At 36.1% G+C, this 25,178-nt stretch overlaps 1 protein-coding gene across 1 annotated transcript in view; it reads left to right on the plus strand.

Moving 5' to 3' along the window:
* Nucleotides 1-2,019: 2,019 nt before the first annotated feature.
* The window catches only part of LOC117341761, a 31,514-nt gene continuing 8,355 nt past the window's right edge, over nucleotides 2,020-25,178 (plus strand). The window contains exons 1-28 of the mRNA XM_033903624.1: nucleotides 2,020-2,154; nucleotides 2,779-2,983; nucleotides 3,547-3,564; nucleotides 3,813-3,916; nucleotides 4,183-4,256; nucleotides 4,763-5,019; nucleotides 6,413-6,742; nucleotides 7,132-7,470; nucleotides 7,759-8,088; nucleotides 8,489-8,827; nucleotides 9,118-9,447; nucleotides 9,800-10,138; nucleotides 10,436-10,765; nucleotides 11,153-11,491; nucleotides 11,779-12,108; nucleotides 14,311-14,649; nucleotides 14,938-15,267; nucleotides 15,656-15,994; nucleotides 16,282-16,611; nucleotides 17,000-17,338; nucleotides 17,642-17,971; nucleotides 18,363-18,701; nucleotides 18,988-19,317; nucleotides 22,102-22,440; nucleotides 22,806-23,135; nucleotides 23,244-23,570; nucleotides 23,944-24,270; nucleotides 24,815-25,147. Of these exons, the coding sequence (XP_033759515.1) occupies nucleotides 2,020-2,154; nucleotides 2,779-2,983; nucleotides 3,547-3,564; nucleotides 3,813-3,916; nucleotides 4,183-4,256; nucleotides 4,763-5,019; nucleotides 6,413-6,742; nucleotides 7,132-7,470; nucleotides 7,759-8,088; nucleotides 8,489-8,827; nucleotides 9,118-9,447; nucleotides 9,800-10,138; nucleotides 10,436-10,765; nucleotides 11,153-11,491; nucleotides 11,779-12,108; nucleotides 14,311-14,649; nucleotides 14,938-15,267; nucleotides 15,656-15,994; nucleotides 16,282-16,611; nucleotides 17,000-17,338; nucleotides 17,642-17,971; nucleotides 18,363-18,701; nucleotides 18,988-19,317; nucleotides 22,102-22,440; nucleotides 22,806-23,135; nucleotides 23,244-23,570; nucleotides 23,944-24,270; nucleotides 24,815-25,147 (8,131 nt within the window). The remainder of the gene's footprint in view (nucleotides 2,155-2,778; nucleotides 2,984-3,546; nucleotides 3,565-3,812; nucleotides 3,917-4,182; nucleotides 4,257-4,762; nucleotides 5,020-6,412; nucleotides 6,743-7,131; nucleotides 7,471-7,758; nucleotides 8,089-8,488; nucleotides 8,828-9,117; nucleotides 9,448-9,799; nucleotides 10,139-10,435; nucleotides 10,766-11,152; nucleotides 11,492-11,778; nucleotides 12,109-14,310; nucleotides 14,650-14,937; nucleotides 15,268-15,655; nucleotides 15,995-16,281; nucleotides 16,612-16,999; nucleotides 17,339-17,641; nucleotides 17,972-18,362; nucleotides 18,702-18,987; nucleotides 19,318-22,101; nucleotides 22,441-22,805; nucleotides 23,136-23,243; nucleotides 23,571-23,943; nucleotides 24,271-24,814; nucleotides 25,148-25,178) is intronic.

Here is a 25,178-nt window from a genome sequence, read left to right on the forward strand (position 1 = left end):
AAACGTAGTGCACTAGGGTGTAAAGGTTAGCTTACCCTCAACTGTAACGATATTTATTGTTGTTTATACTCACTATATTTGTGTAAGTGTTCCATGTTCTATGTCTATATGTGATCGTTTGTAATGTACCTGCGTCTTGATAAAGGGGCAGATTGCCTCGAAAATTCGACAACTTGCTTGTCTGTACTGTCGTTATTACTACTTGACAATTATATATATATATTATATATAGTGTTATATTTTAGTTTTGACAGTTTTATGCCCATTTGTGTATTTTGATTATTCCTATAATGCAGTCCGTGTAATTTGAAACTTAATTACCTAGTTTGTATAAATAAATCAAGGTCGTTTTTGTACCATGTCTCTGGTGTTGTTCCTAGTTCTTCTCCAACGAAGAGACTTTATATACTGACACAAACGGTTTTCCGATCCAACGGAGGAGACATCATCCAGATTCGTGTAATATAAGACTTTACTATTTATATAGCAACATAGCTATTGTTCATGATAAAATGAAAACATGAGAACATGTCAAAATAATGGTCGTTTTACATCCCTTTGATATGTTAAAAAACCAACCAGGAAGAACTGTATAATGTTTATCGTTTAAATTCTGTCACGATGATATTCGAACCGTCAACATGATTAAACGTAACAAAACCAGATAAAAAAAGGCCATTTTATAAACCTGCCAAAGTAACGCATGTACACAAACATGTTAGCTTACTTTTCAGTGATGGTTCCTAATATATCCTAACATAGCAATGACATCTATCAGAATTCATTAAGAAAAAATAATTAAAAAAACAGCACATGCAACTATCATATAAAAGGCCAATACTTAAATATGTTGATCATCATATGTAACTCAGATCTCCAACTAGTAATAATGTTGATAATATGTAAGTTGGTGTTTGAAGTTGTGTTCAGATGTGTAAAATGTATTTGTAAATTGTACTATTAAATTACCAATTTATATCACTTGATATATATAATATCTGAAGATTGTTGGACAAAGTGTGGTAACTGCGGAGATAAGCAAAACATTTGCTACATAGCATGCGTTGTAATCACATCGTTTTAACTTGCTCTGTTACGTTTTCAACTTTTTACTAGGCTATTTAGTTACATCATCTGTACACCACCTAAAAGGTATTATAATTCATAACAATAGGCCTTCAGCGAATGAATTATCGACCATTAACACAAAGATCAGGACATTGCTCGCTGTTTAACCACTAATCTTATGTTTCTGTTTCAAATTATCTGTATGTGATTGTAATTTACTTGTTTCTTGATAAGGGGACAGATTACATCGAGCGTTCGGCAATATATTTGCCTTTACTGGCGTTATTACTACATGACTAATCATAATCCTCTATTCTATTGTTCGATGGGGTTGAGTTTTAGCTTCATCAGTGATAGTCTATTGGGCAGTGAAAATGACTTGTTATGGCCTGTATATAAAATATAATATTTACAAATGTTGTAATAAGCTTGATTCATTTCCCGTTTGTAGATATTTTATAAGAATATATATATTTGGTAGATAAGTGTTAAAGCAACTTTTACCTCAGATCCCGCCCTCAGGATACTGAGAGTTCGGTCTATACATAATTAGACATCCATAATAAAGGGATACACGAGTCTATACCGTCAAATTTGCTGGTCTTATGCATATTGTCGGGGTTAAACTATTGTTCACTTCGATTGCTGCTTGTAAACATGGCCATGCTCGAAGTCCTTTTATATTTTATATTTTAGCATTATAGTCGCTTTAGGTAAAACAAATATGCAGTTTGTATATGAGTTGCCTCCCTTGTACTGCATCGCTAGAAAAGATATATATAATAATGCATGGTACAGGAAGGGTGATCAATTAGTCTACAACTTTATAATGATAAATCTGTATAACCATTGATGGTGAGAATGGATCCCTCCGAGATCTCTGGTTTTCAGATACTGAGGTTGACTATCAAGGACCAACATTAAGTCATACCTGTCTTGCAAGCCCGTACCATGGACGAGGATACCTGGAATAGAAATGCAATTGACAACTATGCACTTAATGACGATTATTCTGTCGGAACACTCAACTGGAATGTAATGGCAAACAGCTCTAAACTACATTGGAGTAAAGACAAATGGCCGGAGGTAAATTTTATACAAATATCATGTGTTATTGTATCTAGTTTTACCTTCAGCTCAGACCTGGACAAATAACACCAGACAAATTGTCACGAATAAAATAAATAATAAGCTTCACGGTGCTTTCTTACCAACAAGGCTGGCCTTGCTTTTGGAAGTCAAAGGTAAAAGGTAAAGTTAAATGTTACTGTTTGCAAAATTGCTTCCGTTCGATTAATTGAGTTGCCGTGTATCAATATGCCAGTTAGTTGTATTTGTTTCCGGGCGAAAACGCAAGTTTCAGTTAGCTGATCAGTTTCAAACTATACACACTTCTCATTCTGGTAGAAAGTTTGATCGGAATTGTTTTCCACATCAACAGGTCGAAGGTTAGTAGCCGATATTGCAATTACTGACATTAAAAAGATAAGGACAATGAGATGATCTGGAGATTGTTAACATTAAGTAATATTCTGTTGTTCTTATTCTAATTTCCATTACTTACTACCAGCTCTATTACCAATTGTTCACACATGCATGGAATATGTTCCAGTTTCGTGATAAAAGTACTGAAAGTACTGAAAGTTTTCTACAAATATTCAGTGAACATACTCAAGAAATTAGTAATGATTTAAGATTTAATTATTTCAGAGGTATGCGAGGCCGAACAGTTTATCAGACGATACAAGTTATGACGGAGATAGCCCGACCCGTCGCTATGTTCGACCCAATCGTGACCGATGTTCCCCACCAGAGAGACGATACAATCCAAATATTCCACTGTTTGTTCTGACTGCATGCATAGTAGCAGTGATTGTAGCTACTCCTCTGTTGATTGTTTTCGTGTTCAGACAAGGTAGTGTAATGCATATATATGTATAAAGTATTAGTTATACAAATAGCAATATGATGCATATTCTGTTAAATGAATATATCCAAAACACCTTTGATTTAACCTGTTACATGTAAAGCAACCCTGGAGTAGATGACAATGTTGATGCCGAATTGATGCTTTTACGAAGGTGATGCTATATGCATCCTTTACCAGACAACAGCAGAAAATGATATAATTGCTTTGGAAAGAACATTTAATAGTCTTATCATAATAAATAACGTCATAAGAAAATTACTTTCGTCATATATTATACTTTTGATTACCGCACTAGAATTGAATTCGATTCTGTTGTATTTAACGGGAACATTAACAGATCGTATATAAAGGAATAATATGACAGATTGTATTCCTTTATTTCCCCTTATGATTGCATTCATCAAATGTTTATTTTGTTCAACATGACTTGACACACTACTATGAATTAGTTGTTGTTATTCAAGTAAATACAGTTATATAATCATATATGAGAAATAATATGTCATGAAGTATACAAACTATCCTAAAAATAAGCTGTACTTTTTCAGGAACCCCAATCACTGAAGGTAAGTTTCTCTGATATGATATTTATTATCTTAACATAAATCTTATTGTAAAATACTAAAAACTATCTATGTCCTTCTTGACATCATATACATTAATTTCATCTACGGTATACTTATCCTTCCCGTTAAGTTCAAATTTGATTCCTTCCTACAAACAACTTATTGATGAATTTATAAAACATTATTTAATACCGGTAATTGTGTGTCATACTTTTTTATGATTGAAATTATTGTCTTGACAAACACAGGAAAAGTAAGCTTGAAATTGAAGTTGGCAGACCAGTTTCAGAGTGGCATGGAGGATTCTACATCCGCTGCATTCAAATCGACAGCAGATGAACTTTGTTCAGGGGTAACCGTTTAACTTTTAATTAAACCCAAAATCAAATGGAATGTATTCAACCGATACAAAAAAACATCATCTACATAATTTCCTTCTTTTGTATTTGTTTTTTTATTTCCTTCCTCCAGCCTGTTGTTAGTACGTTTATAAAACAAGCTGGATTAATATTAAGATAGTTAAATTTGTGATTCTGTTTCCACAGTTAAATTTGTGATTCTGTTTCCACAATTGTGACATTTTACAACAACAACTGAATCTTGTATATCTATCAATAGGCAAAGCAGGCAATGACTTCAGATTATAGCTTCCCACGGGATACCAGCTTTGGGTGCAAAGTAGAATCGCTAAGGTAAATATATCGGCTATTCCCAAGCAAACTCTCATTTTCTTCTTCGACTATGTTGATCAAGCGCCGAAGCAACGAAAAAAATAAAAATCGTTCTATTTTCCAGAACACATGATCTTATTCGCCGCGTGTTCCTTCAAGGGTCAATGCCTGTCAATAGCTGATTCTTGTAGATATAGTTTGTATTAAATATTTTATTATCATGTGCTATGTATACATGTATATATAGTCAAAATGTATGAATGATGTGTGAATGTTTGAGTTACCTCCCTTAAATGTTAGAAATACATGTATATTTTTTTCATTTCATAGTGAATCTATATATCTTATTTCATATTTATACGATCCACTTGCCACCTTAGAAGAGAATTTATATAGGTTTGGCCTGCTATTTGATCCTTTTGACTAATACCATCAAATGTCAATAACATGTGCTTGAAAATAACAAAATTATGAATGATTTATGTTTCACGGCATCATGGTAATAGTGTTAGTTTATATCTTTCCAGACAAGGAAGCATCATTGTTGTACTTCTGGTCACCTTCAATGTATATGGCAGTTACACAATACCCGACAACGACGAATATGTCCAGACAATAGTTTCATACATAGGAGCCGATATGAAACTGGGGTCATTCACAGTTATAAATGGGTCCATAGTTGTTATTGCAGCTTCCTATAAGACACAAGGGATAGAAACCCGTGTTACAAAACCAACCACACCCGAACCTACAACAACAGAACCAAAGACGCCTACACCACCCGGTATATCTATTTTTGTTGCTCTACTTACATGTACAATTGTGAATCGTTACGTCAGAATCTAGGTTTGGTATTGTTATTCTTTTTTTGAAATCAATTGGAATCGGTGAAGACAACCTAATTATTTATTACAAAATGTTTTATATAAATGTCGATGAAACTATGCGTTGATTTTTGACGTAATTTGTAATTGATTAATGAAGCAATTTTTTACAGTGAAATATCGAATATAATTCATTCTATAAAAGTGATTTTGTTTCTCTAGTGAAAAAATATCCCTTTATCTGAGTTGACCAATCAAACCACTGCTTACAAACGACTGACCTGCATGTAGGGCGTAAGAATTGCACCTGCTGCCCCCGTTGAATGATCGTAAGAGGCCACTAAACTTGGGATCTTATTTTTCTCTTCTTTCTTAACAACTTTCTACTTCCTTATGTCTCCCTTGACAATGCCCCACTTTGTGCCTTTAGTTGAGCGTTGGCCGCTGTGAGGAATGCTTTGGGTTCTGTCCCCTAGCCGAGACTTACCAGAGTCTTTACAAAATGGTAGTTGCTACTCCTGCTTAGCGCTCAGCATATTTGGAGTGGGACGACTGTTTCGCCCGTTGTCAGTATAATGCGACCAGGTGAGGTGTGCTGCTGGGCGGCAGTATGCTCCAGTGAGATAGCACTATAAATCGGCAAAGTTCCGGCCTATCACAAGGAGACTTAACACGAACATACCGCAGCCTCCCAAAACACACATACGCACTCACCACACGCATCCATGTCGCACGCACGGGAGGCCGTCCTTAAATGGCCTTAGCTGTTAATAGGACGTAAAACAGAATTAACCAAACCAAACCAAACCATACAAACGAAAGAAACATACATACACGTGTACTCATGCGGCTGATATATTAATATTGTATCAAAATATTAGCCCCGATCGTGAACTTACTTTTGTATTGCTGAAGACACTGTCAGATATCCTCTATATATTCATTGAAGTTTAATTATTTTGACGTCATGGCATTTGTTTATTTTTGAATGTAATTGATTTACTTACATGTCATCAGATACAATGTACTATATCATGTTAAATGTCTGCTGTGTTTTATTACATTCTACTACCTTTTTAATTGTATTTGTTTCATATTCAATGCACTAAAAAACTCATCCTTAACTTATTAAGAAACACCCTCAAATGTTTTTGTTGAGATTTATACGTTTTCAGAAATATAACTTCTCAGTTCGTTCTAACCTCCCATTGGTAACCTCATTATCCAAGGCATGATTTTTACGCGCCAAAAGCCTACGTTAAAGTGACACTGATGGCCCAAGACGTTGAATAAATACATATTTGTAAGATAATCCCATGTGACTCGCGTGACTGTACCTTGATATATTTTCAGAAATGCAACTCGTTAGCTCACTCTCAACTCCTAATGGCGACCTCATTATTGAATGCAATGTCCACTACGCACCAAAAGCCTGGAAAACAGTCAAATTGGTGTCCTCAGATGCCAACACTGGAATCTTAGCTTTCGGACATGTAAATGGAACGACACAAAGCGACAACAACGCGTACCAACTAAACTTTCAAGCTGATGATAGTAACGTTTCAATTAGCCTACTCTTCCCCAACACAACGAAACACTGTTTTGCCAGGAGTAACTACACGTGTTCACTCTATAGAAATGAGGATGTCTTTGTAGAGACAACGGAATATATTTCCACCCCAGGTATGTTCTGTCATCGTTTGGTAATTTGTACATTATCAAAATGTATAGGCCTTACATTTTTGTTTTTTAATAATATTTCCAATACTTTTGACTTATTAATCGAACATCTATGACAATTGCAAATGTTCAACTGTAATACGAAATACAAACCATATTGTATTCATATATGTAATTTCACATCGATTAGGGGATGAATTATTTAAACTTCATTTCAATTTTTATAAAAAAATTATGTCATATCACATTTGAATATCTGAGCGCAAAATGAATACGTGTTGATAATGTACAGGAGGGTAAAAAGAGAATTTAAGATTTTGAATATGGTCGAACTAGTAACATGTTGATTTAAATCATGAGGAAATTTCTCATCGCCATTCATTCTCTTCTAGTTGAAGAAGCAGCACAGAATCCTGGAATAGGAGGAATCACAACAGTGAACGAGGGTGACACATATACAGTTAACTGTTCCGGAGACCTGGCTCCGCCATCTACTACACTCGACCTCTACACAAGAACGGCAAACGCCACATCCTTTACAAAGTCCTCAGTCGATGCCCTAGTTACTATTGGTAATATCACCGAATCCTGCTACCTCCAAACAACAAAGAGTTACAATCTGATTGCTGACAGAACAGATAATGGTACAGAGATGAGGTGTGAGGCAGTTAACACATCTCCAGGCTCACAGACGATTTCGGATTCACGAATGATTGTGGTGAACATTGCCGGTAAATACTCTAATCGCTTCAATATATATCAGTAGACTTAGTTTTCGTCTGTCTCGAACCTAAGAGTTCTAAGAGTTATTCAGGACTAATGCACATGTTCAATGTTTTAATTTTTGCTATTTTGCCAAATAACGCCTATTTTCTTTTCATATATTTGGCCATGATGGCAATGCTACAATATTCATCGATACAAATAATAAATTGTTTGGGAATGTTACACAAAAGTAAAGGCATATATCTTTAATAATATCACGTAACTCACGTGACTTTAAATTGATATAATTTCAGAAATGCAACTCGTTAGCTCACTCTCATCTCCTAATGGTGACCTCATTATTGAATGCAATGTCCACTACGCACCAAAAGCCTGGAATACAGTCAAATTGGTGTCCTCAGATGCCAACACTGGGATTTTAGCTGTCAGACATGTAAATGGAACGACACAAAGCGACAACAACGCGTACCAACTAAACTTTCAAGCTGATGATAGTAACGTTTCAATAAGCCTACTCTTCCCCAACACAACGAAACACTGTTTTGCCAGGAGTAACTACACGTGTTCACTGTATAGAAATGAGGATGTCTTTGTAGAGACAACGGAATATATTTCCACCCCAGGTATGTTCTGTCATCGTTTGGTAATTTGTGCATTATCAAAATGTATAGGCCTTACATTTATGTTTTTTAATTATATTTCCAATAACTTTGACTTATGAATCGAACATCTATAACAATTGCAAATGTTCAACTGTAATACGAAATACAAAACATATTGTATTGAGATATGCAATATCACATCGATAACGGGATGAATTATTTAAACTCCATGTCAATTTGTAAAAAAAAAAAAGAAAAACATGTCACATCACGACATTTGAATATCTGAGCGCAAAATGAATACGTGTTGATAATGTACAGGAGGGTAAAAAGAGAATTTAAGATTTTGAATATGGTCGAACTAGTAACATGTTGATTTAAATCATGAGAAAATTTCTCATCGCCATTCATTCCCTTCTAGTTGAAGAAGCAGCACAGAATCCTGAAATAGAAGGAATCACAACAGTGAACGCGGGTGACACATATACAGTTAACTGTTCCGGAGACCTGGCTCCGCCATCTACTACACTCGACCTCTACACAAGAACGGCAAACGCCACATCCTTTACAAAGACATCAGTCAATGCTCTAGTTACCATTGGTAATCTCACCGAATCCTGCTACCTCCAAACAACAAAGAGTTATAATCTGATTGCTGACAGATCAGATAATGGTACAGAGATGAGATGTGAGGCAGTTAACACATCTCCAGGCTCACGGACGATTTCGGATTCACGAATGATTGTGGTGAACGTTGCCGGTAAATACTTTTATGTATTAAACATGTTACAAAGGGCATAGTTTCCATCTGTCCCCAGTCTATGTTTTGTATATTATTATTATTATTATTATGGATGACCGATGCACGTGTTACAGATCGAAATGCTAATTTGCGAAATAACGCCTTTGTTCGTATATTTTGTGTTAGTAAAACTAAAATATACGTGGATGCCAACGCTTAATTGTGGTAGAATGTTACCTAAATGAACATACATATGTTTCAAAGAATTTCAAATAACTTATGTGACTTAAATTTGATATATTTTTTAGAGATGCAGCTCGCTAGCTCACTCTCATCTCCTCATGGTGATCTCATTATTGAATGCAACGTTCCCTCCGCACCGAAAGCTTGGAATACGATCAAATTGGTGTCTTCAGAGGCTAAAACTGGAGTTCTAGCTGTCGGACATGTAAATGGAACGATACAAACCGACAACGACGTGTACCAGATAACCGTTGAAGCTGACGAAAATAAAGTTTCTATAGGTCTACTGTTCCCCAACACAACGAAACACTGTTTTGCCAGAAGTAACTACACGTGTTCACTCTATATGAATGAGGATGTCTTTGTGGAGACAACAAAATATATTTCCATCCCAGGTATGTTCTATCATAGTTTTGAATTTGCATTGTCGAATACATTGGCCTTTCATTTTTCACGTGTAATACCATTTTTTAATACATTTGACTTATAAATCGAACATCTACAACAACTGCAAATGTTCGGGTGTAATACAAAATGCAACCACATATTGTATTGAGATAACATCAACTTCCATGAGGAGTTGTAAAAATATTACATATCACCACGTTTGAAGTTTTGAGGGCAAATTTAATGCATACTAATAACCATCCGCAGGGCAAAAAACAAAACACTTAACCGCTTGTCGCACTAATTACATCTTGATTCAAATCATGAGGAAATTTCTCATCGTCATTCATTCACTTCTAGTTGAAGAAGCAGCACATAATCCTGGAATAGATGTAATCACAAAAGTGAACGAGGGTGACACATATACAGTGAACTGTTCCGGAGACCTGGCTCCGCCATCTACTACACTCGACCTCTACACAAGAACAGCAAACGCCACATCCTATACAAAGTCCTCAGTCGATGCTCTAGTTACTATTGGTAATCTCACCGAATCGTGCTACCTCCAAACAACAAAGAGTTACAATCTGATTGCTGACAGAACAGATAACGGTACGGAGATGAGGTGTGAGGCAGTTAACACATCTCCAGGCTCACAGACGATTTCGGATTCACGAATGATTGTGGTGAACGTTGCCGGTACTACTCTAATCATTTAGATATATCTCAGAAGGCTTACTTTTTGTCGGTCTCGAAAGTTTTTTTGTTTTTTTTTTTTACTTTTTTATCAGGACTAATGCCCATGTTCTATATTTTAATTTTTGGTATTTTGCGAAATAACGCCTATTTTCTTTTCATATAATTGGCCATGATGGGAATGCTACTATATTAATCGATTGAAGTAATTAATTGTTGGGGAATGTTTCAAAAAATTAAAGGCATATATCTTTAATAATATCATGAAACTCACGTGATTTTAAAAACATATATTTTCAGAAATACAACTCGCTAGCTCACTCTCATCTCCTAATGGCGACCTCATTATTGAATGCAATGTCCACTACGCACCAAAAGCCTGGAATACAGTCAAATTGGTGTCCTCAGATGCCAACACTGGAATTTTAGCTGTCGGACATGTAAATGGAACGACACAAAGCGCCAACAATGCGTACCAACTAAACTTTCAAGCTGATCATAGTAACGTTTCAATTAGCCTACTCTTCCCCAACAGAACGAAACACTGTTTTGTCAGGAGTAACTACACGTGTTCACTCTATAGAAATGCGGATGTCTTTGTAGAGACAACGGAATTTATTTCCACCCAAGGTATGTTCTGTCATTGTTTGGTAATTTGTGCATTATTAAAATGTATAGGCTATACATTTTTGTTTTCTAATACTTTTCCAATAATTTGTATTGATGAATCGAACATCTATAACAATTGCAAATGTTCAACTATAATACCAATACAAAAGATATTGTACTGAGATGTGCAATATCACATCGATAACAGGATGAATTATTAAAACTCAATGTCAATTTGTAAAAGCAAATATGTCATCACGACATTTGAATATCTGAGCGCAAAATGAATACGTGATGATAATGTACATGAGGGTTAAAAGAGATTTTAAGATTTTAAATATGGTCGAACTAGTAACATTTTGATTTAAATCATGAGGAAATTTCTCATCGTCATTCATTCACTTCTAGTTGAAGAAGCAGCACATAATCCTGGAATAGATGGAATCACAACAGTGAACGAGGGTGACACATATACAGTGAACTGTTCCGGAGACCTGGCTCCGCCATCTACTACACTCGACCTCTACACAAGAACAGCAAACGCCACATCCTTTACAAAGTCTTCAGTCGATGCTCTAGTTACTATTGGTAATCTCACCGAATCGTGCTACTTCCAAACAACAAAGAGTTACAATCTGATTTCTGACAGAACAGATAACGGTACGGAGATGAGGTGTGAGGCAGTTAACACATCTCCAGGCTCACAGACGATTTCGGATTCACGAATGATTGTGGTGAACGTTGCCGGTACTACTCTAATCATTTAGATATATCTCAGAAGGCTTACTTTTTGTCGGTCTCGAAAGGTTTTTTTTTACTTTTTTATCAGGACTAATGCCCATGTTCTATATTTAAATTTTTGGTATTTTGCGAAATAATGCCTATTTTCTTTTCATATAATTGGCCATGATGGGAATGCTACTATATTAATCGATTGAAGTAATTAATTGTTGGGGAATGTTTCAAAAAATTAAAGGCATATATCTTTAATAATATCATGAAACTCACGTGATTTTAAAAACATATATTTTCAGAAATACAACTCGCTAGCTCACTCTCATCTCCTAATGGCGACCTCATTATTGAATGCAATGTCCACTACGCACCAAAAGCCTGGAATACAGTCAAATTGGTGTCCTCAGATGCCAACACTGGAATTTTAGCTGTCGGACATGTAAATGGAACGACACAAAGCGCCAACAATGCGTACCAACTAAACTTTCAAGCTGATGATAGTAACATTTCAATTAGCCTACTCTTCCCCAACACAACGAAACACTGTTTTGCCAGGAGTAACTACACGTGTTCACTCTATAGAAATGAGGATGTCTTTGCAGAGACAACGGAATTTATTTCCACCCAAGGTATGTTCTGTCATCGTATGGTAATTTCTGCATTATCAAAATGTATAGGCTTTACATTTTTGTTTTTTAATAATTTTCCAATAACTTTTACTTATGAATCGAACATCTATAACAATTGCAAATGTTCAACTATAATAGAGACCAACCAACCAAATGTTTTCCCATAGACTTTAGTGTTAACGTTTTGGAGTATTTCATTCAAATTCTTCAATTCAATATGACAATTATGGTTTATAACAAAAGTTTAGGGTCTGATATAATACCTAATCAAAAAAAAGGTTGGGTCCTTCAGCTCAAATTTTCTCCAGGGTAGCCATTTTGAAAATGGGTGAATTTCGCAGTAAAAATTCTCAAAAATCTGAAATGTTTACCTGTTAATTGTTATTACCTGAACTTTTGGGAAAAACATTAATCGGACTTACGAAATTAATATCAACATTTCTTATTGATAGTTACCTATCAGGCTACATATCTATTTTCTCGCTTCATAACATACTGGCCAATCAGTGGCTGCCAGACATTTTATCCTTGGCTCAACTTTCTATACACAGGGGCTGTTTCAAAAATCTATTTTTTCAATTTGTTGGTTGTTCCCTATAGCATCTTTCACATTTTTCAAATATAACTTTTCTGGAACAGGATAGAACCATAGGATATGCTATCAAAATATGCAGTGCCTGACTGCAAGTCTAAGGCTGGTCGGCAATTTTTTTTATCGGTACCGGAAATGAAATTCTTAAGAGAAAACGACATTAAAATTGAATTAATTATGAAATGGTAATTTTAATATCTTGATAAGCTTTGAATTTAAAGTGATGGCTTTTGGTTAATAGCCGAGTATAGATATCGTGCTACTCAGAAATATAAACAAATAAGATATATAATAAATATCAGGGGGAGATAACTCAATGTTTTCTCCTCCACCCCCTAATTTCTGGACTTTTTGTAAAAAATGAAGGAAAAAAGGTCCGGGCGAGAAAAAAATCAGGATTAGAGCCATATCTTAGATAAAAGAGTCGAAACACAGACACAGGACACGGAAGCGGGCTAGTGACAACAAAACAACCATATATATCACCAAACACTGAACTTGGGTACTGACAACAGAACAACCAAACACATCACCGAATACCGAATCGGGGTAGTGACAACAGAACAACCAGACACACACCCATACATTGAACCGGGGTAGTGCCAGCAGTACAACCAGACATACCACCGGACCCCGAGTCATGATATATACCGCTACCATTGAAATACAAAATGTATGTCCGTATCTTCCCTGGTCTATGGTCCTCCATGTGGCTCTACATGGGTCATATTTTCATTATAAATCCCCCCTGAGTCTAACTTCCTCTCTAAATTCTGCTACAACTCCTCCAAGATGAGAATCCCATCCGAAAATGTGCTAGTCGTTCCCATCATCTGGTTTCCAGGGACGCTGGATGGCACAAAATGTCATATGCGGTAGCTTGCTATAGAGGCCAACCAACCAATTGTTTTCCCATAGACTTTAGTGTTAACGTTTTGGAGTATTTCATTCAAATTCTTCAATTCAATATGACAATTATGGTCTATAACAAAAGTTTAGGGTCTGATATAATACCTAATCAAAAAAAAGTTGGGTCCTTCAGCTCAAATTTTCTCCAGGGTAGCCATTTTGAAAATGGGTGAATTTCTCAGTAAAAATTCTCAAAAATCTGAAATGTTTACCTGTTAATTGTTATTACCTGAACTTTTGGGAAAAAAATAAATCGGACTTAAAAACTCGAAATTAATATCAACATTTCTTATTGATAGTTACCTATCAGGCTACATATCTATTTTCTCGCTTCATAACATACTGGCCAATCAGTGGCTGCCAGACATTTTATCCTTGGCTCAACTTTCTATACACAGGGGCTGTTTCAAAAATCTATTTTTTCAACTGGTTGGTTGTTCCCTAATACGAAATACAAAACATATTGTACTGAGATGTGCAATATCACATCGATAACAGGATGAATAATTAAAACTCAATGTCAATTTGTAGAAAAAAAATATGTCATATCACGACATTTGAATATCTGAGGGCAAAATGAATATGTGTTGATAATGTACAGGAGGGCAAAAAGAGAATTTAAGATTTTGAATATGGTCGAACTAGTAACATGTTGATTTAAATCATGAGGAAATTTCTCATCGCCATTCCTTCTCTTCTAGTTGAAGAAGCAGCCCAAAATCCTGAAATAGAAGGAATCACAACAGTGAACGAGGGTGACGCATATACAGTTAACTGTTCCGGAGACCTGGCTCCGCCATCTACTACACTCGACCTCTACACAAGAACGGCAAACGCCACATCCTTTACAAAGACATCAGTCGATGCCCTAGTTACTATTGGTAATCTCACCGAATCCTGCTACCTCCAAACTACAAAGAGTTACAATCTGATTGCTGACAGAACAGATAATGGTACAGAGATGAGGTGTGAGGCAGTTAACACAACACCAGGCTCACAGACGATTTCCGATTCACGAATGATTGTGGTGAACGTTGCCGGTAAATACTCTTATCACTTCAATATATATCAGTAGACTTAGTTTTCGTCTGTCTTCGCTCTAAGGCTTTTTTTTATCCAGCACTAATGCACATGTTATATCTATTAATTTTTTTTTATTTTGCAAAATAACGCCTGTTTTCTATTCATATCTTTGGCCATGATTGGAATGCTACTACAGTATTTTCATCGATACAAATAATTAATTGTTGAGGAATGTTACAAAAAGTAAAGGCATATATTTTTAATAATATCACTAACTCACGTAGCTTAAATTTATATATTTTCAGAAATGCAACTCGTTAGCTCACTCTCAACTCAAAATAGCGACCTCATTATTGAATGCAACATCCACTACGCACCAAAAGCCTGGAATACAGTCAAATTGGTGTCCTCAGATGCCAACACTGGAATGTTAGCTGTCGGACATGTAAATGGAACGACACAAAGCGACAACAACGCGCACCAGCTAAACTTTCAAGCTGATGATAGTAACGTTTCACTTAGCCTACTCTTCCCCAACACAACGAAACACTGTTTTGCCAGAAGTAACTACACGTGTTCACTCTATAGCAATGAGGATGTCATTGTAGAGACAACGGAATATATTTCCACCCCAGGTATGTTCTGTCATCGTTTGGTAATTTGTACATTATCAAAATGTATAGGCCTTACATTTTTGTTTTTTAATAATATTTCCAATAACTTTGATTTATGAATCGAACATCTATGACAATTGCAAATGTTCAACTGTAATACGAAATACAAAACATATTGTATTCATATATGCAATTTCACATCGATTAGGCGATGAATTATTTAAACTTCATTTCAATTTGTATAAAAAATTATGTCAGATCAAATTTGAATATCTGAGCACAAAATGAATACGTGTTAATAATGTACAGGAGGGTAAAAAGAGAATTTAAGATTTTAAATATGGTCGAACTAGTAACATCTTAATTTCAATCAGGAGGAAATTTCTCATCGCCATTCCTTCTCTTCTAGTTGAAGAAGCAGCCCAAAATCCTGAAATAGAAGGAATCACAACAGTGAACGAGGGTGACGCATATACAGTTAACTGTTCCGGAGACCTGGCTCCGCCATCTACTACACTCGACCTCTACACAAGAACGGCAAACGCCACATCCTTTACAAAGTCCTCAGTCGATGCCCTAGTTACTATTGGTAATCTCACCGAATCCTGCTACCTCCAAACTACAAAGAGTTACAATCTGATTGCTGACAGAACAGATAATGGTACAGAGATGAGGTGTGAGGCAGTTAACACATCACCAGGCTCACAGACGATTTCCGATTCACGAATGATTGTGGTGAACGTTGCCGGTAAATACTCTTATCACTTCAATATATATCAGTAGACTTAGTTTTCGTCTGTCTTCGCTCTAAGGCTTTTTTTTATCCAGCACTAATGCACATGTTATATCTATTATTTTTTTTTATTTTGCAAAATAACGCCTGTTTTCTATTCATATCTTTGGCCATGATTGGAATGCTACTACAGTATTTTCATCGATACAAATAATTAATTGTTGAGGAATGTTACAAAAAGTAAAGGCATATATTTTTAATAATATCACTAACTCACGTAGCTTAAATTTATATATTTTCAGAAATGCAACTCGTTAGCTCACTCTCAACTCAAAATAGCGACCTCATTATTGAATGCAACATCCACTACGCACCAAAAGCCTGGAATACAGTCAAATTGGTGTCCTCAGATGCCAACACTGGAATGTTAGCTGTCGGACATGTAAATGGAACGACACAAAGCGACAACAACGCGCACCAGCTAAACTTTCAAGCTGATGATAGTAACGTTTCACTTAGCCTACTCTTCCCCAACACAACGAAACACTGTTTTGCCAGAAGTAACTACACGTGTTCACTCTATAGCAATGAGGATGTCATTGTAGAGACAACGGAATATATTTCCACCCCAGGTATGTTCTGTCATCGTTTGGTAATTTGTACATTATCAAAATGTATAGGCCTTACATTTTTGTTTTTTAATAATATTTCCAATAACTTTGATTTATGAATCGAACATCTATGACAATTGCAAATGTTCAACTGTAATACGAAATACAAACCATATTGTATTCATATATGCAATTTCACATCGATTAGGGGATGAATTATTTAAACTTCATTTCAATTTGTATAAAAAATTATGTCAGATCAAATTTGAATATCTGAGCACAAAATGAATACGTGCTAATAATGTACAGGAGGGTAAAAAGCAGAATTTAATATTTGAATATGGTCGAACTAGTAACATCTTAATTTCAATCAGGAGGAAATTTCTCATCGCCATTCATTCTCTTCTAGTTGAAGAAGCAGCACAAAATCCTGAAATAGAAGGAATCACAACAGTGAACGAGGGTGACACATATACAGTTAACTGTTCCGGAGACCTGGCTCCGCCATCTACTACACTCGACCTCTACACGAGAACGGCAAACGCCACCTCCTATACCAAGTCATCAGTCGATGCTCTAGTTACTATTGGTAATCTCACCGAATCCTGCTACCTCCAAACAACAAAGAGTTACAATCTGATTGCTGGCAGAACAGATAATGGTACAGAGATGAGGTGTGAGGCAGTTAATACATCTCCAGGCTCACAGACGATTTCGGATTCACGAATGATTGTGGTGAACGTTGCAGGTAAATACTCTAATCACTTCAATATATATCAGTATACTTAGTTTTCGTCTTTCTCGAATCTAAGTGTTTTAAGAGTTATTCAGGACTATTGCACATGTTCTATGTTGGGTTTTTTTTTTGGTTTTTTTTTTTTTGCTATTTTGCGAAATAACGCCTATTTTCTTTATATATATTTGGCTATGATGGCAATGCTACTATATTCATCGATACAAATAATAAATTGTTTGGGAATGTTACAAAAGTAAAGGCATACATTGTATATCTTTACTAATATCACGTAACTTTAAATTGATATATTTTCAGAAATGCAACTTGTTAGCTCACTCTCATCTCCTAATGGCGACCTCATTATTGAATGCAATGTCCACTACGCACCAAAAGCCTGGAATACAGTCAAATTGATGTCCTCAGATGCCAACACTGGAATTTTAGCTGTCGGACATGTGAATGGAACGACCCAAAGCGACAACAACGCGTTCCAATTAAACTTTCAAGCTAATGATAGTAACGTTTCAATAAGCTTAGTCTTCCCCAACACAACGAAACACTGTTTTGCCAGGAGTAACTACACGTGTTCACTCTATAGAAATGAGGATGTCTTTGTAGAGACAACGGAATATATTTCCACCCCAGGTATGTTCTGTCATCGTTTGGTAATTTGTACATTATCAAAATGTATAGGCCTTACATTTTTGTTTTTTAATAATATTTCCAATAACTTTGACTTATGAATCGAACATCTATAACAATTGCAAATGTTCAACTGTAATACGAAATGCAAAACATATTGTATTGAGATATGCAATATCACATCGATAACGGGATGAATTATTTAAACTCCATGTCAATTTGTAAAACAAATTATGTCATATTACGACATTTGGATATCTCAGCGCAAAATAAATATGTGTTGATAATGTACAGTTGGGTAAAAAGAGAGTTTAAGATTTTGAATATGGTCGAACTAGTAACATCTTGATTCAAATCAGGAGGAAATTTCTCATCGCCATTCATTCTCTTCTAGTTGAAGAAGCAGCACAAAATCCTGAAATAGAAGGATTCACAATAGTGAACGAGGGTGACACATATACAGTTAACTGTTCCGGAGACCTGGCTCCGCCATCTACTACACTCGACCTCTACACAAGAACGGCAAACGCCACATCCTTTACAAAGTCCTCAGTCGATGCCTTAGTTACTATTGGTAATCTCACCGAATCCTGCTACCTCCAAACAATAAAGAGTTACAATCTGATTGCGGACAGAACAGATAATGGTACAGAGATGAGGTGTGAGGCAGTTAACACATCACCAGGCTCACAGACGATTTCAGATTCACGAATGATCGTGGTGAACGTTGCCGGTAAATACTCTAATCACCTCAATATATATCAGTAGACTTAGTTTTCGTCTGTTTCGAATCTAAGAGTTTTAAGAGTTATTCAGGACTAATGCACATGTTATATGTTTCAATGTGTGGTATTTTGCCAAATAACGCCTATTTTCTTTAAATATTTGGCCATGATGGCAATGCTACTATATTCATCGATACAAATAATAAATTGATAGGGAATGTTACACAAAAGTAAAGGCATATATCTTTAATAATATCACGTAACTCAGGTGACTTTAAATTGATATATTTTCAGAAATGCAACTCGTTAGCTCACTCTCATCTCCTAATGGCGACCTCATTATTGAATGCAATGTCCACTACGCACCAAAAGCCTGGAATACAGTCAAATTGGTGTCCTCAGATGCCAACACTGGAATTTTAGCTGTCGGACATGTAAATGGAACGACACAAAGCGACAACAACGCGTACCAACTAAACTTTCAAGCTGATGATAGTAACGTTTCAATAAGCCTACTCTTCCCCAACACAACGAAACACTGTTTTGCCAGGAGTAACTACACGTGTTCACTCTATAGAAATGAGGATGTCTTTGTAGAGACAACGGAATATATTTCCACCCCAGGTATGTCCTGCCATCCTTTGGTAATTTGTACATTATCAAAATGTATAGGCCTTACATTTTTGTTTTTAGTCCCCTACCGGTGGAACCGGGGGGACTATAAGTTTTGCCTGCGTTAGTCTGTCAGTCCGTCAGTTCGTCCGTCCGGTTAAAGTTTTGGTTAAAGTTTTATAATGACACAACATTCACTAAATAATGGTATAAAGATGCTGATTCTTTACATAGAGATTGTTGGGTGTGTGGCATGACGTGTGTGTGGTTAAAACTGAAAAAAATTATTTTCATTTTTTGAAATTTTTGGCATATTATGAACTTTAGTTTTTTTTCTCTGTATTCTTCAGGTTAAAGTTTTGGTTAAAATTTTATGATGGCACACCATACACTTAATAATGGTATTAGGATGCTGATGCTTTGCATAGAGGTTTTTTGGGGTGTGTGGCATTACTTTTGTACAGTTAAAAATGAAAAAAATATTTTAATTTTTTTTTTTAATTTTTTTTTTCATAATGTGTACTTAACTGTTTTCTCTGTATTATATGCTTCACTGATCTGAGATTATTTTAGACTAAAATCAGTGTTGCTGTGCTATGCAGAATCATGTTCATATTTCAATCTCAGGCTGTTATTACACATTTCAATTTGAATTCACTTTAAATTATTTTACTCTGTACAGTAGACATACCAAAAGAATACCTGAATATCTTTTAGGGGCAGGAAACATTGTTTATTCAACCCAATAGAGTTGAATTTACACATTGTTTGGAATGAGCTTATTTTCATAAAATGGTCATGTTTCAGTTTTGCTTAACTTTTTTACTCGAATTTGGCTGAAGTTTTAACTTGAGGGCACCGGTCAATGAATCGAACATCTATAACAATTGCAAATGTTCAACAGTAATACGAAATACAAAACATATTGTATTGAAATATGCAATATCACATCGATTACGGGATGAATGATTGAAACTTCCATTTCAATTTGTAAAAGATATGTCATATCACGACATTTGAATATCTGAGCGCAAAATGAATACGTAATAATAATGTACAGGACGGTAAAAAGAGAATTCAACGCATTGAATATGGTCGAACTAGTTACAGACCCGTGGACGTTCGCAGTTCCGATTTAAGCGTAGCGTTTCCGTAGCATTACCGTACCATTTCCGTAGCATTACCGTAGCATAACCGTACCATTTCCGTAGCATTTCCGTAGCATTACCGTACAATTTCCGTACCATTTCCGTACCGTTTGCGTCCACTCACCGTAGCATTACCGTAGCATTTGCGTTTACCTATTTTCACTCACAGACCGTCTCATAACCGTTCGGTAGAAAATTTTGCGGAATGTATTTTTTATCGAAAAGAAATTTAGTTAAATATACTTACCGAACGTCAAAAAAGAAATGTAGCGACAGCAAATAATTTTATAAGGAGGTGAGAATTACATACATGTAGATACGGCTATAACTCTGTCTGTAATCACACAGAGTTTTGCTTCCATCAGAGTGGTTAGCATCGTATCTGATGCAAAATGAGGTAATCACAACAAGTCAATTAATAAAGATTTTCAGAGTGTTATCCATTATCACGTAAACACACAGAGTCCGCTCCATTGCAGACGTGTGATATACACGTATCTGATTGCACATGTACATTGTATATTCTTAAGTATATAATTATTGATGTCTTGTTTTTAGTTTTTATCCCTCCCCTGCCAGAGTTTCCTCTGATCCGACATCAGACTTTTAAACAAATCGTCAGTGCATACACACCAGTAATATGTACCAGTGATTGTTATATATAGACTTGCCAGACATGTACATGTACTTGACTTAATTGTCCCCCTAACTTGTTGCCATGGGTACTAATCCCCCCTCCCAACCACAATCAACTTCACCTGATGGCCATGGATATACACTTGATTAAGAGTCATCGGGCTCAGGTGTATAAGTCATCACCACACCTGGTCAGTTTCTCCTTTTTACAATTAGCCCTATAGGGGGTCTATTCATAGCCTGGTCAATCTGTGTTCAGAAATCTTGATCTGTTTACCTGTACCTAAATTAACACTTTGATACAAGTTTTTCAATTCAATTAGTTGATTTCTTAAACCTTACGGTTTATCAGTACAAATGCAGTGAATAAATGCAGTGAAAATATAGATAAATACATAAAAACAAAACAATAAAGTTCGGACACACAGAGACAACACATACGCGACCGCAGCGCTAGTGTAGAGAGTGATTTTATTTTAGAATTAAATGCTATCGTCTTTTGCTGTCGAGAATAATAAATTTTCCTAAATTTGAAAGATCCTTATATGACCTTAATATTTCCGGTTTCTAAAAGTTGTACAATTTTTTGCATACGGAGGTTTTCTATAGTAGTATAATTTGATAAAACGTTCTTCCACTTCCCGATACAACATTCTCTCCACCAAACACCATTGCACTGTCGTTTCTACGTGTTCGCTTCGTCTAGGATCCGCTTTTTATAAGAACCAGATAATTTATTCAGAAACGGTCGATTATTTGTGAGCGTCAACCGTAGCATTTCCGTAGCATTACCGTAGCATTTCCGTAGCACTTCCGTAGCATTACCGTACCATTTCCGTACCATTTCCGTAGCATTACCGTAGCGTTACCGTAGCACTTCCGTAGCATTACCGTACCATTTCCGTAGCACTTCCGTAGCGTTTGCGTTTAAGACGGAACAGCGAATGTACACGGGTCTGTAGATCGTGATTTGTCATGAGGAACTTTCTCATCGTCATTCATTCTCTTCTAGTTGAAGAAGCAGCACAGAATCCTGAAATAGAAGGAATCACAACAGTGAACGAGGGTGACACATATACAGTTAACTGTTCCGGAGACCTGGCTCCGCCATCTACTACACTCGACCTCTACACAAGAACGGCAAACGCCACATCCTTTACAAAGTCCTCAGTCGATGCTCTTGTTACTATTGGTAATCTCACCGAATCCTGCTACCTCCAAACAACAAAGAGTTACAATCTGATTGCTGACAGAACAGATAATGGTACAGAGATGAGGTGTGAGGCAGTTAACACATCACCAGGCTCACAGACGGTTTCAGATTCACGAATGATTGTGGTGAACGTTGCCGGTAAATACTCGTATAACTTAAATATGCTACAGAAGACATATTTTCTTTCTATGCTGAATTCAATAATTTTTATTCAGCAATAAAGCACAAATCAATCCACATTGTAATGATAATTTGCGAAATAACGCCTTTTTTATTTTGAGATATTTTATGGGGAGACTGTTAGGTATGCTCAAATTTTGTATCCAGTGTTTAATTAGTACATACAGTTCGTAACTTCTACTTATTCGATAATGAAGCAATGTTTAAAAATGTATGATTTGTTTGACAATCAGGGGACAATTCTGTTCTTTAAGACATTGTGTACTTATTTATTTGTTAATATAAACTAAATGTCATGTCACTATAGATTGAGATATTTTCAGAAATGCAACTTGCCAGCTCGCTCTCATCTCCTAATGGTGACCTCATTATTGAATGCAATGCCAAATTCGCGCCAAAAGACTGGAGTGAGTTGAAATTGATGTCAAATAGCACCAATATCGGGGTTGTAGCTGTTGGCTATGTAAATGGATCGGCACAAAAGGACAACAGTTCGTACCAAATGACCTTTCAATCTGCCGAGAGTAACGCATCAATAAGCCTACTCTTCCCCAACACAACTAAACACTGTTTTGTTGGAAGTGACTACACGTGTTCACTCTATAGAAATGGGGATATCGTTGTAGAAACTACTGAATATATTTCCATCCCAGGTACGTTGTGTCTGCATTTGCTGAATGGAAAATTCGTTATAACATTATGCTTATTTTAATTAAGATATAAAGAAATATGAAAATTATTTATTTTCTTATTTTCTGTAGCTATAGATGCCGCTGAAAACGTTGTAATTTTTGGAAATACTACGTTGAATGAAGGAGACAAATACGAAGTAAATTGTACCGGGGACCTGGCACCACCGTCTAGTACACTGGACCTGTACATCAAAGCAGTGAACGCCACGTCTTTTAAAAAGTCTTCGGCATCGCCTCAAATTACAATTGACAAACTGACTGATGTTTGTTACCTTCAAACAACAAAGAGTTACACGTTAGTTGCCGACAGAGATGTCAACGGAACACAACTAAAGTGTGAGGGAATAAATGCAACTGCAGTTTCTGGAATAAAGTCACTCATAGTACGAATCGCCGGTAAATATAACTTTCACTACGATGACCTTCATTCTCTCCTACATTTTCTTTCTTTTTCGTTTTTTGGTGCAGTATTAAATCTCACTGAGCTGTATTAAAACGTATTTTCGCAATGTACAACGGATATTCTCTCTGTAAATGAGCATTTTATGCTTGGACAAAATGAAACCAATTTTCTCATGCTGTGTTCTTCATTGTCCACAAATCTCCATTAATATACTCGTGCAATATGTTAAGAGTGTTTTTTATTCTGATGACATATAGTTCTGCCGTATCCAAAAATAAATGATAACAACTGCTAATTGTGTGTTTGTCCATTTCAACTATGATCTATCAAAAATGCTGACGATATTGATCGTTGTATTCATTCCAGAGATGGAAATGAATGATTCTATAACAACTCCCGGAGAGGAGATGACCATCAGCTGTAACATCCGGTATGCTCCATCTGGCTGGGAAGAGTTTAGTATTGTGTCAGAAGATAATACTGACATACATGGTAGAGCCTTTCCAAACGGAACTATTGTCCAGGGCAATAGTACATATATAGTTGGATTACAACAGAACAGCGAGGACATGACACTCAGCATTATGTTTCCTAACACCACTACCCACTGTACCGCGAGAGGACGCTACGTGTGTAGATTAACATTTATGGGAAGTGAGGTCATCAATGATACAGCAACAGCTATCATTTCAGGTAAAATAGTATTAGATGAATGTATTTGTAGAAGTATGGTTTTTGTGTATGTTTGATACAGTGCGATTTTTCAAATGTAAACCTCATACAACATATTGGCTCTTTGTACATGTATGGAATTAAGATCTAAACTCGATCATGGACATGTAAAAGTTAGTCAAGTTATGGCAATTGATATCGGCGAATTATACATTCGTTCATCACTGAACCATACAAGGAATGGAATCTTTGTGTAAGCTTACAATTTGCCAAAATGATATTTTTGTGTAACAAAGCTAAAAATAAAGAAGTTTTAAAAATGCTATAAAATGTATGGTTAAGAGATATTTTTATCAGAAATTTTGTTGTGATATGGGAGAAAAACACTTTTTAATACGTGTGTTTGTAGGCTATGGATATTCCACCCTCGCGATAACAAATTGTGTAAAACCACATCTTCTGACCCTCGGGTGGAAAATCTCCCTCCTACATACACACGTGTTATAAAGTGCTATGATCTTTGAAAAAAATAGTCAGCAGAAACCTGCGCTGTCTTTTATTACAGATCTCGCCAGTGGGCTTGTACTTGAAGGGAACAATACAGTTCAGGAAGGTGAACGGTATACTTTGAACTGCTCTGGAAAAGTAGCTACAGAAGGAGGAGATCTCGAACTTTATGTACGCTTCAGGAACACTTCAGACTTCGTCAGGTTTACTGAAGTTCCCACAATAGCTATTGGTGAAAATGATGACTCCTGCTATCAAACTATAACCAAGACTTACGAGCTCATTGCTGAGACGGTCCAGAATGGTTCGGAATTCCAATGCGTGGCCACTAATAATAAACTTACCTCCTACCAAATCAGCAGCACCATTGATATGGTAGTTGATTTTGCAGGTATGGTACTTTGTGGCATTCTAGCTTTCTG

The sequence above is a fragment of the Pecten maximus genome, chromosome 14, assembly GCF_902652985.1.
Source record: "Pecten maximus chromosome 14, xPecMax1.1, whole genome shotgun sequence".
In the NCBI taxonomy this organism is placed as follows: domain Eukaryota; kingdom Metazoa; phylum Mollusca; class Bivalvia; order Pectinida; family Pectinidae; genus Pecten; species Pecten maximus.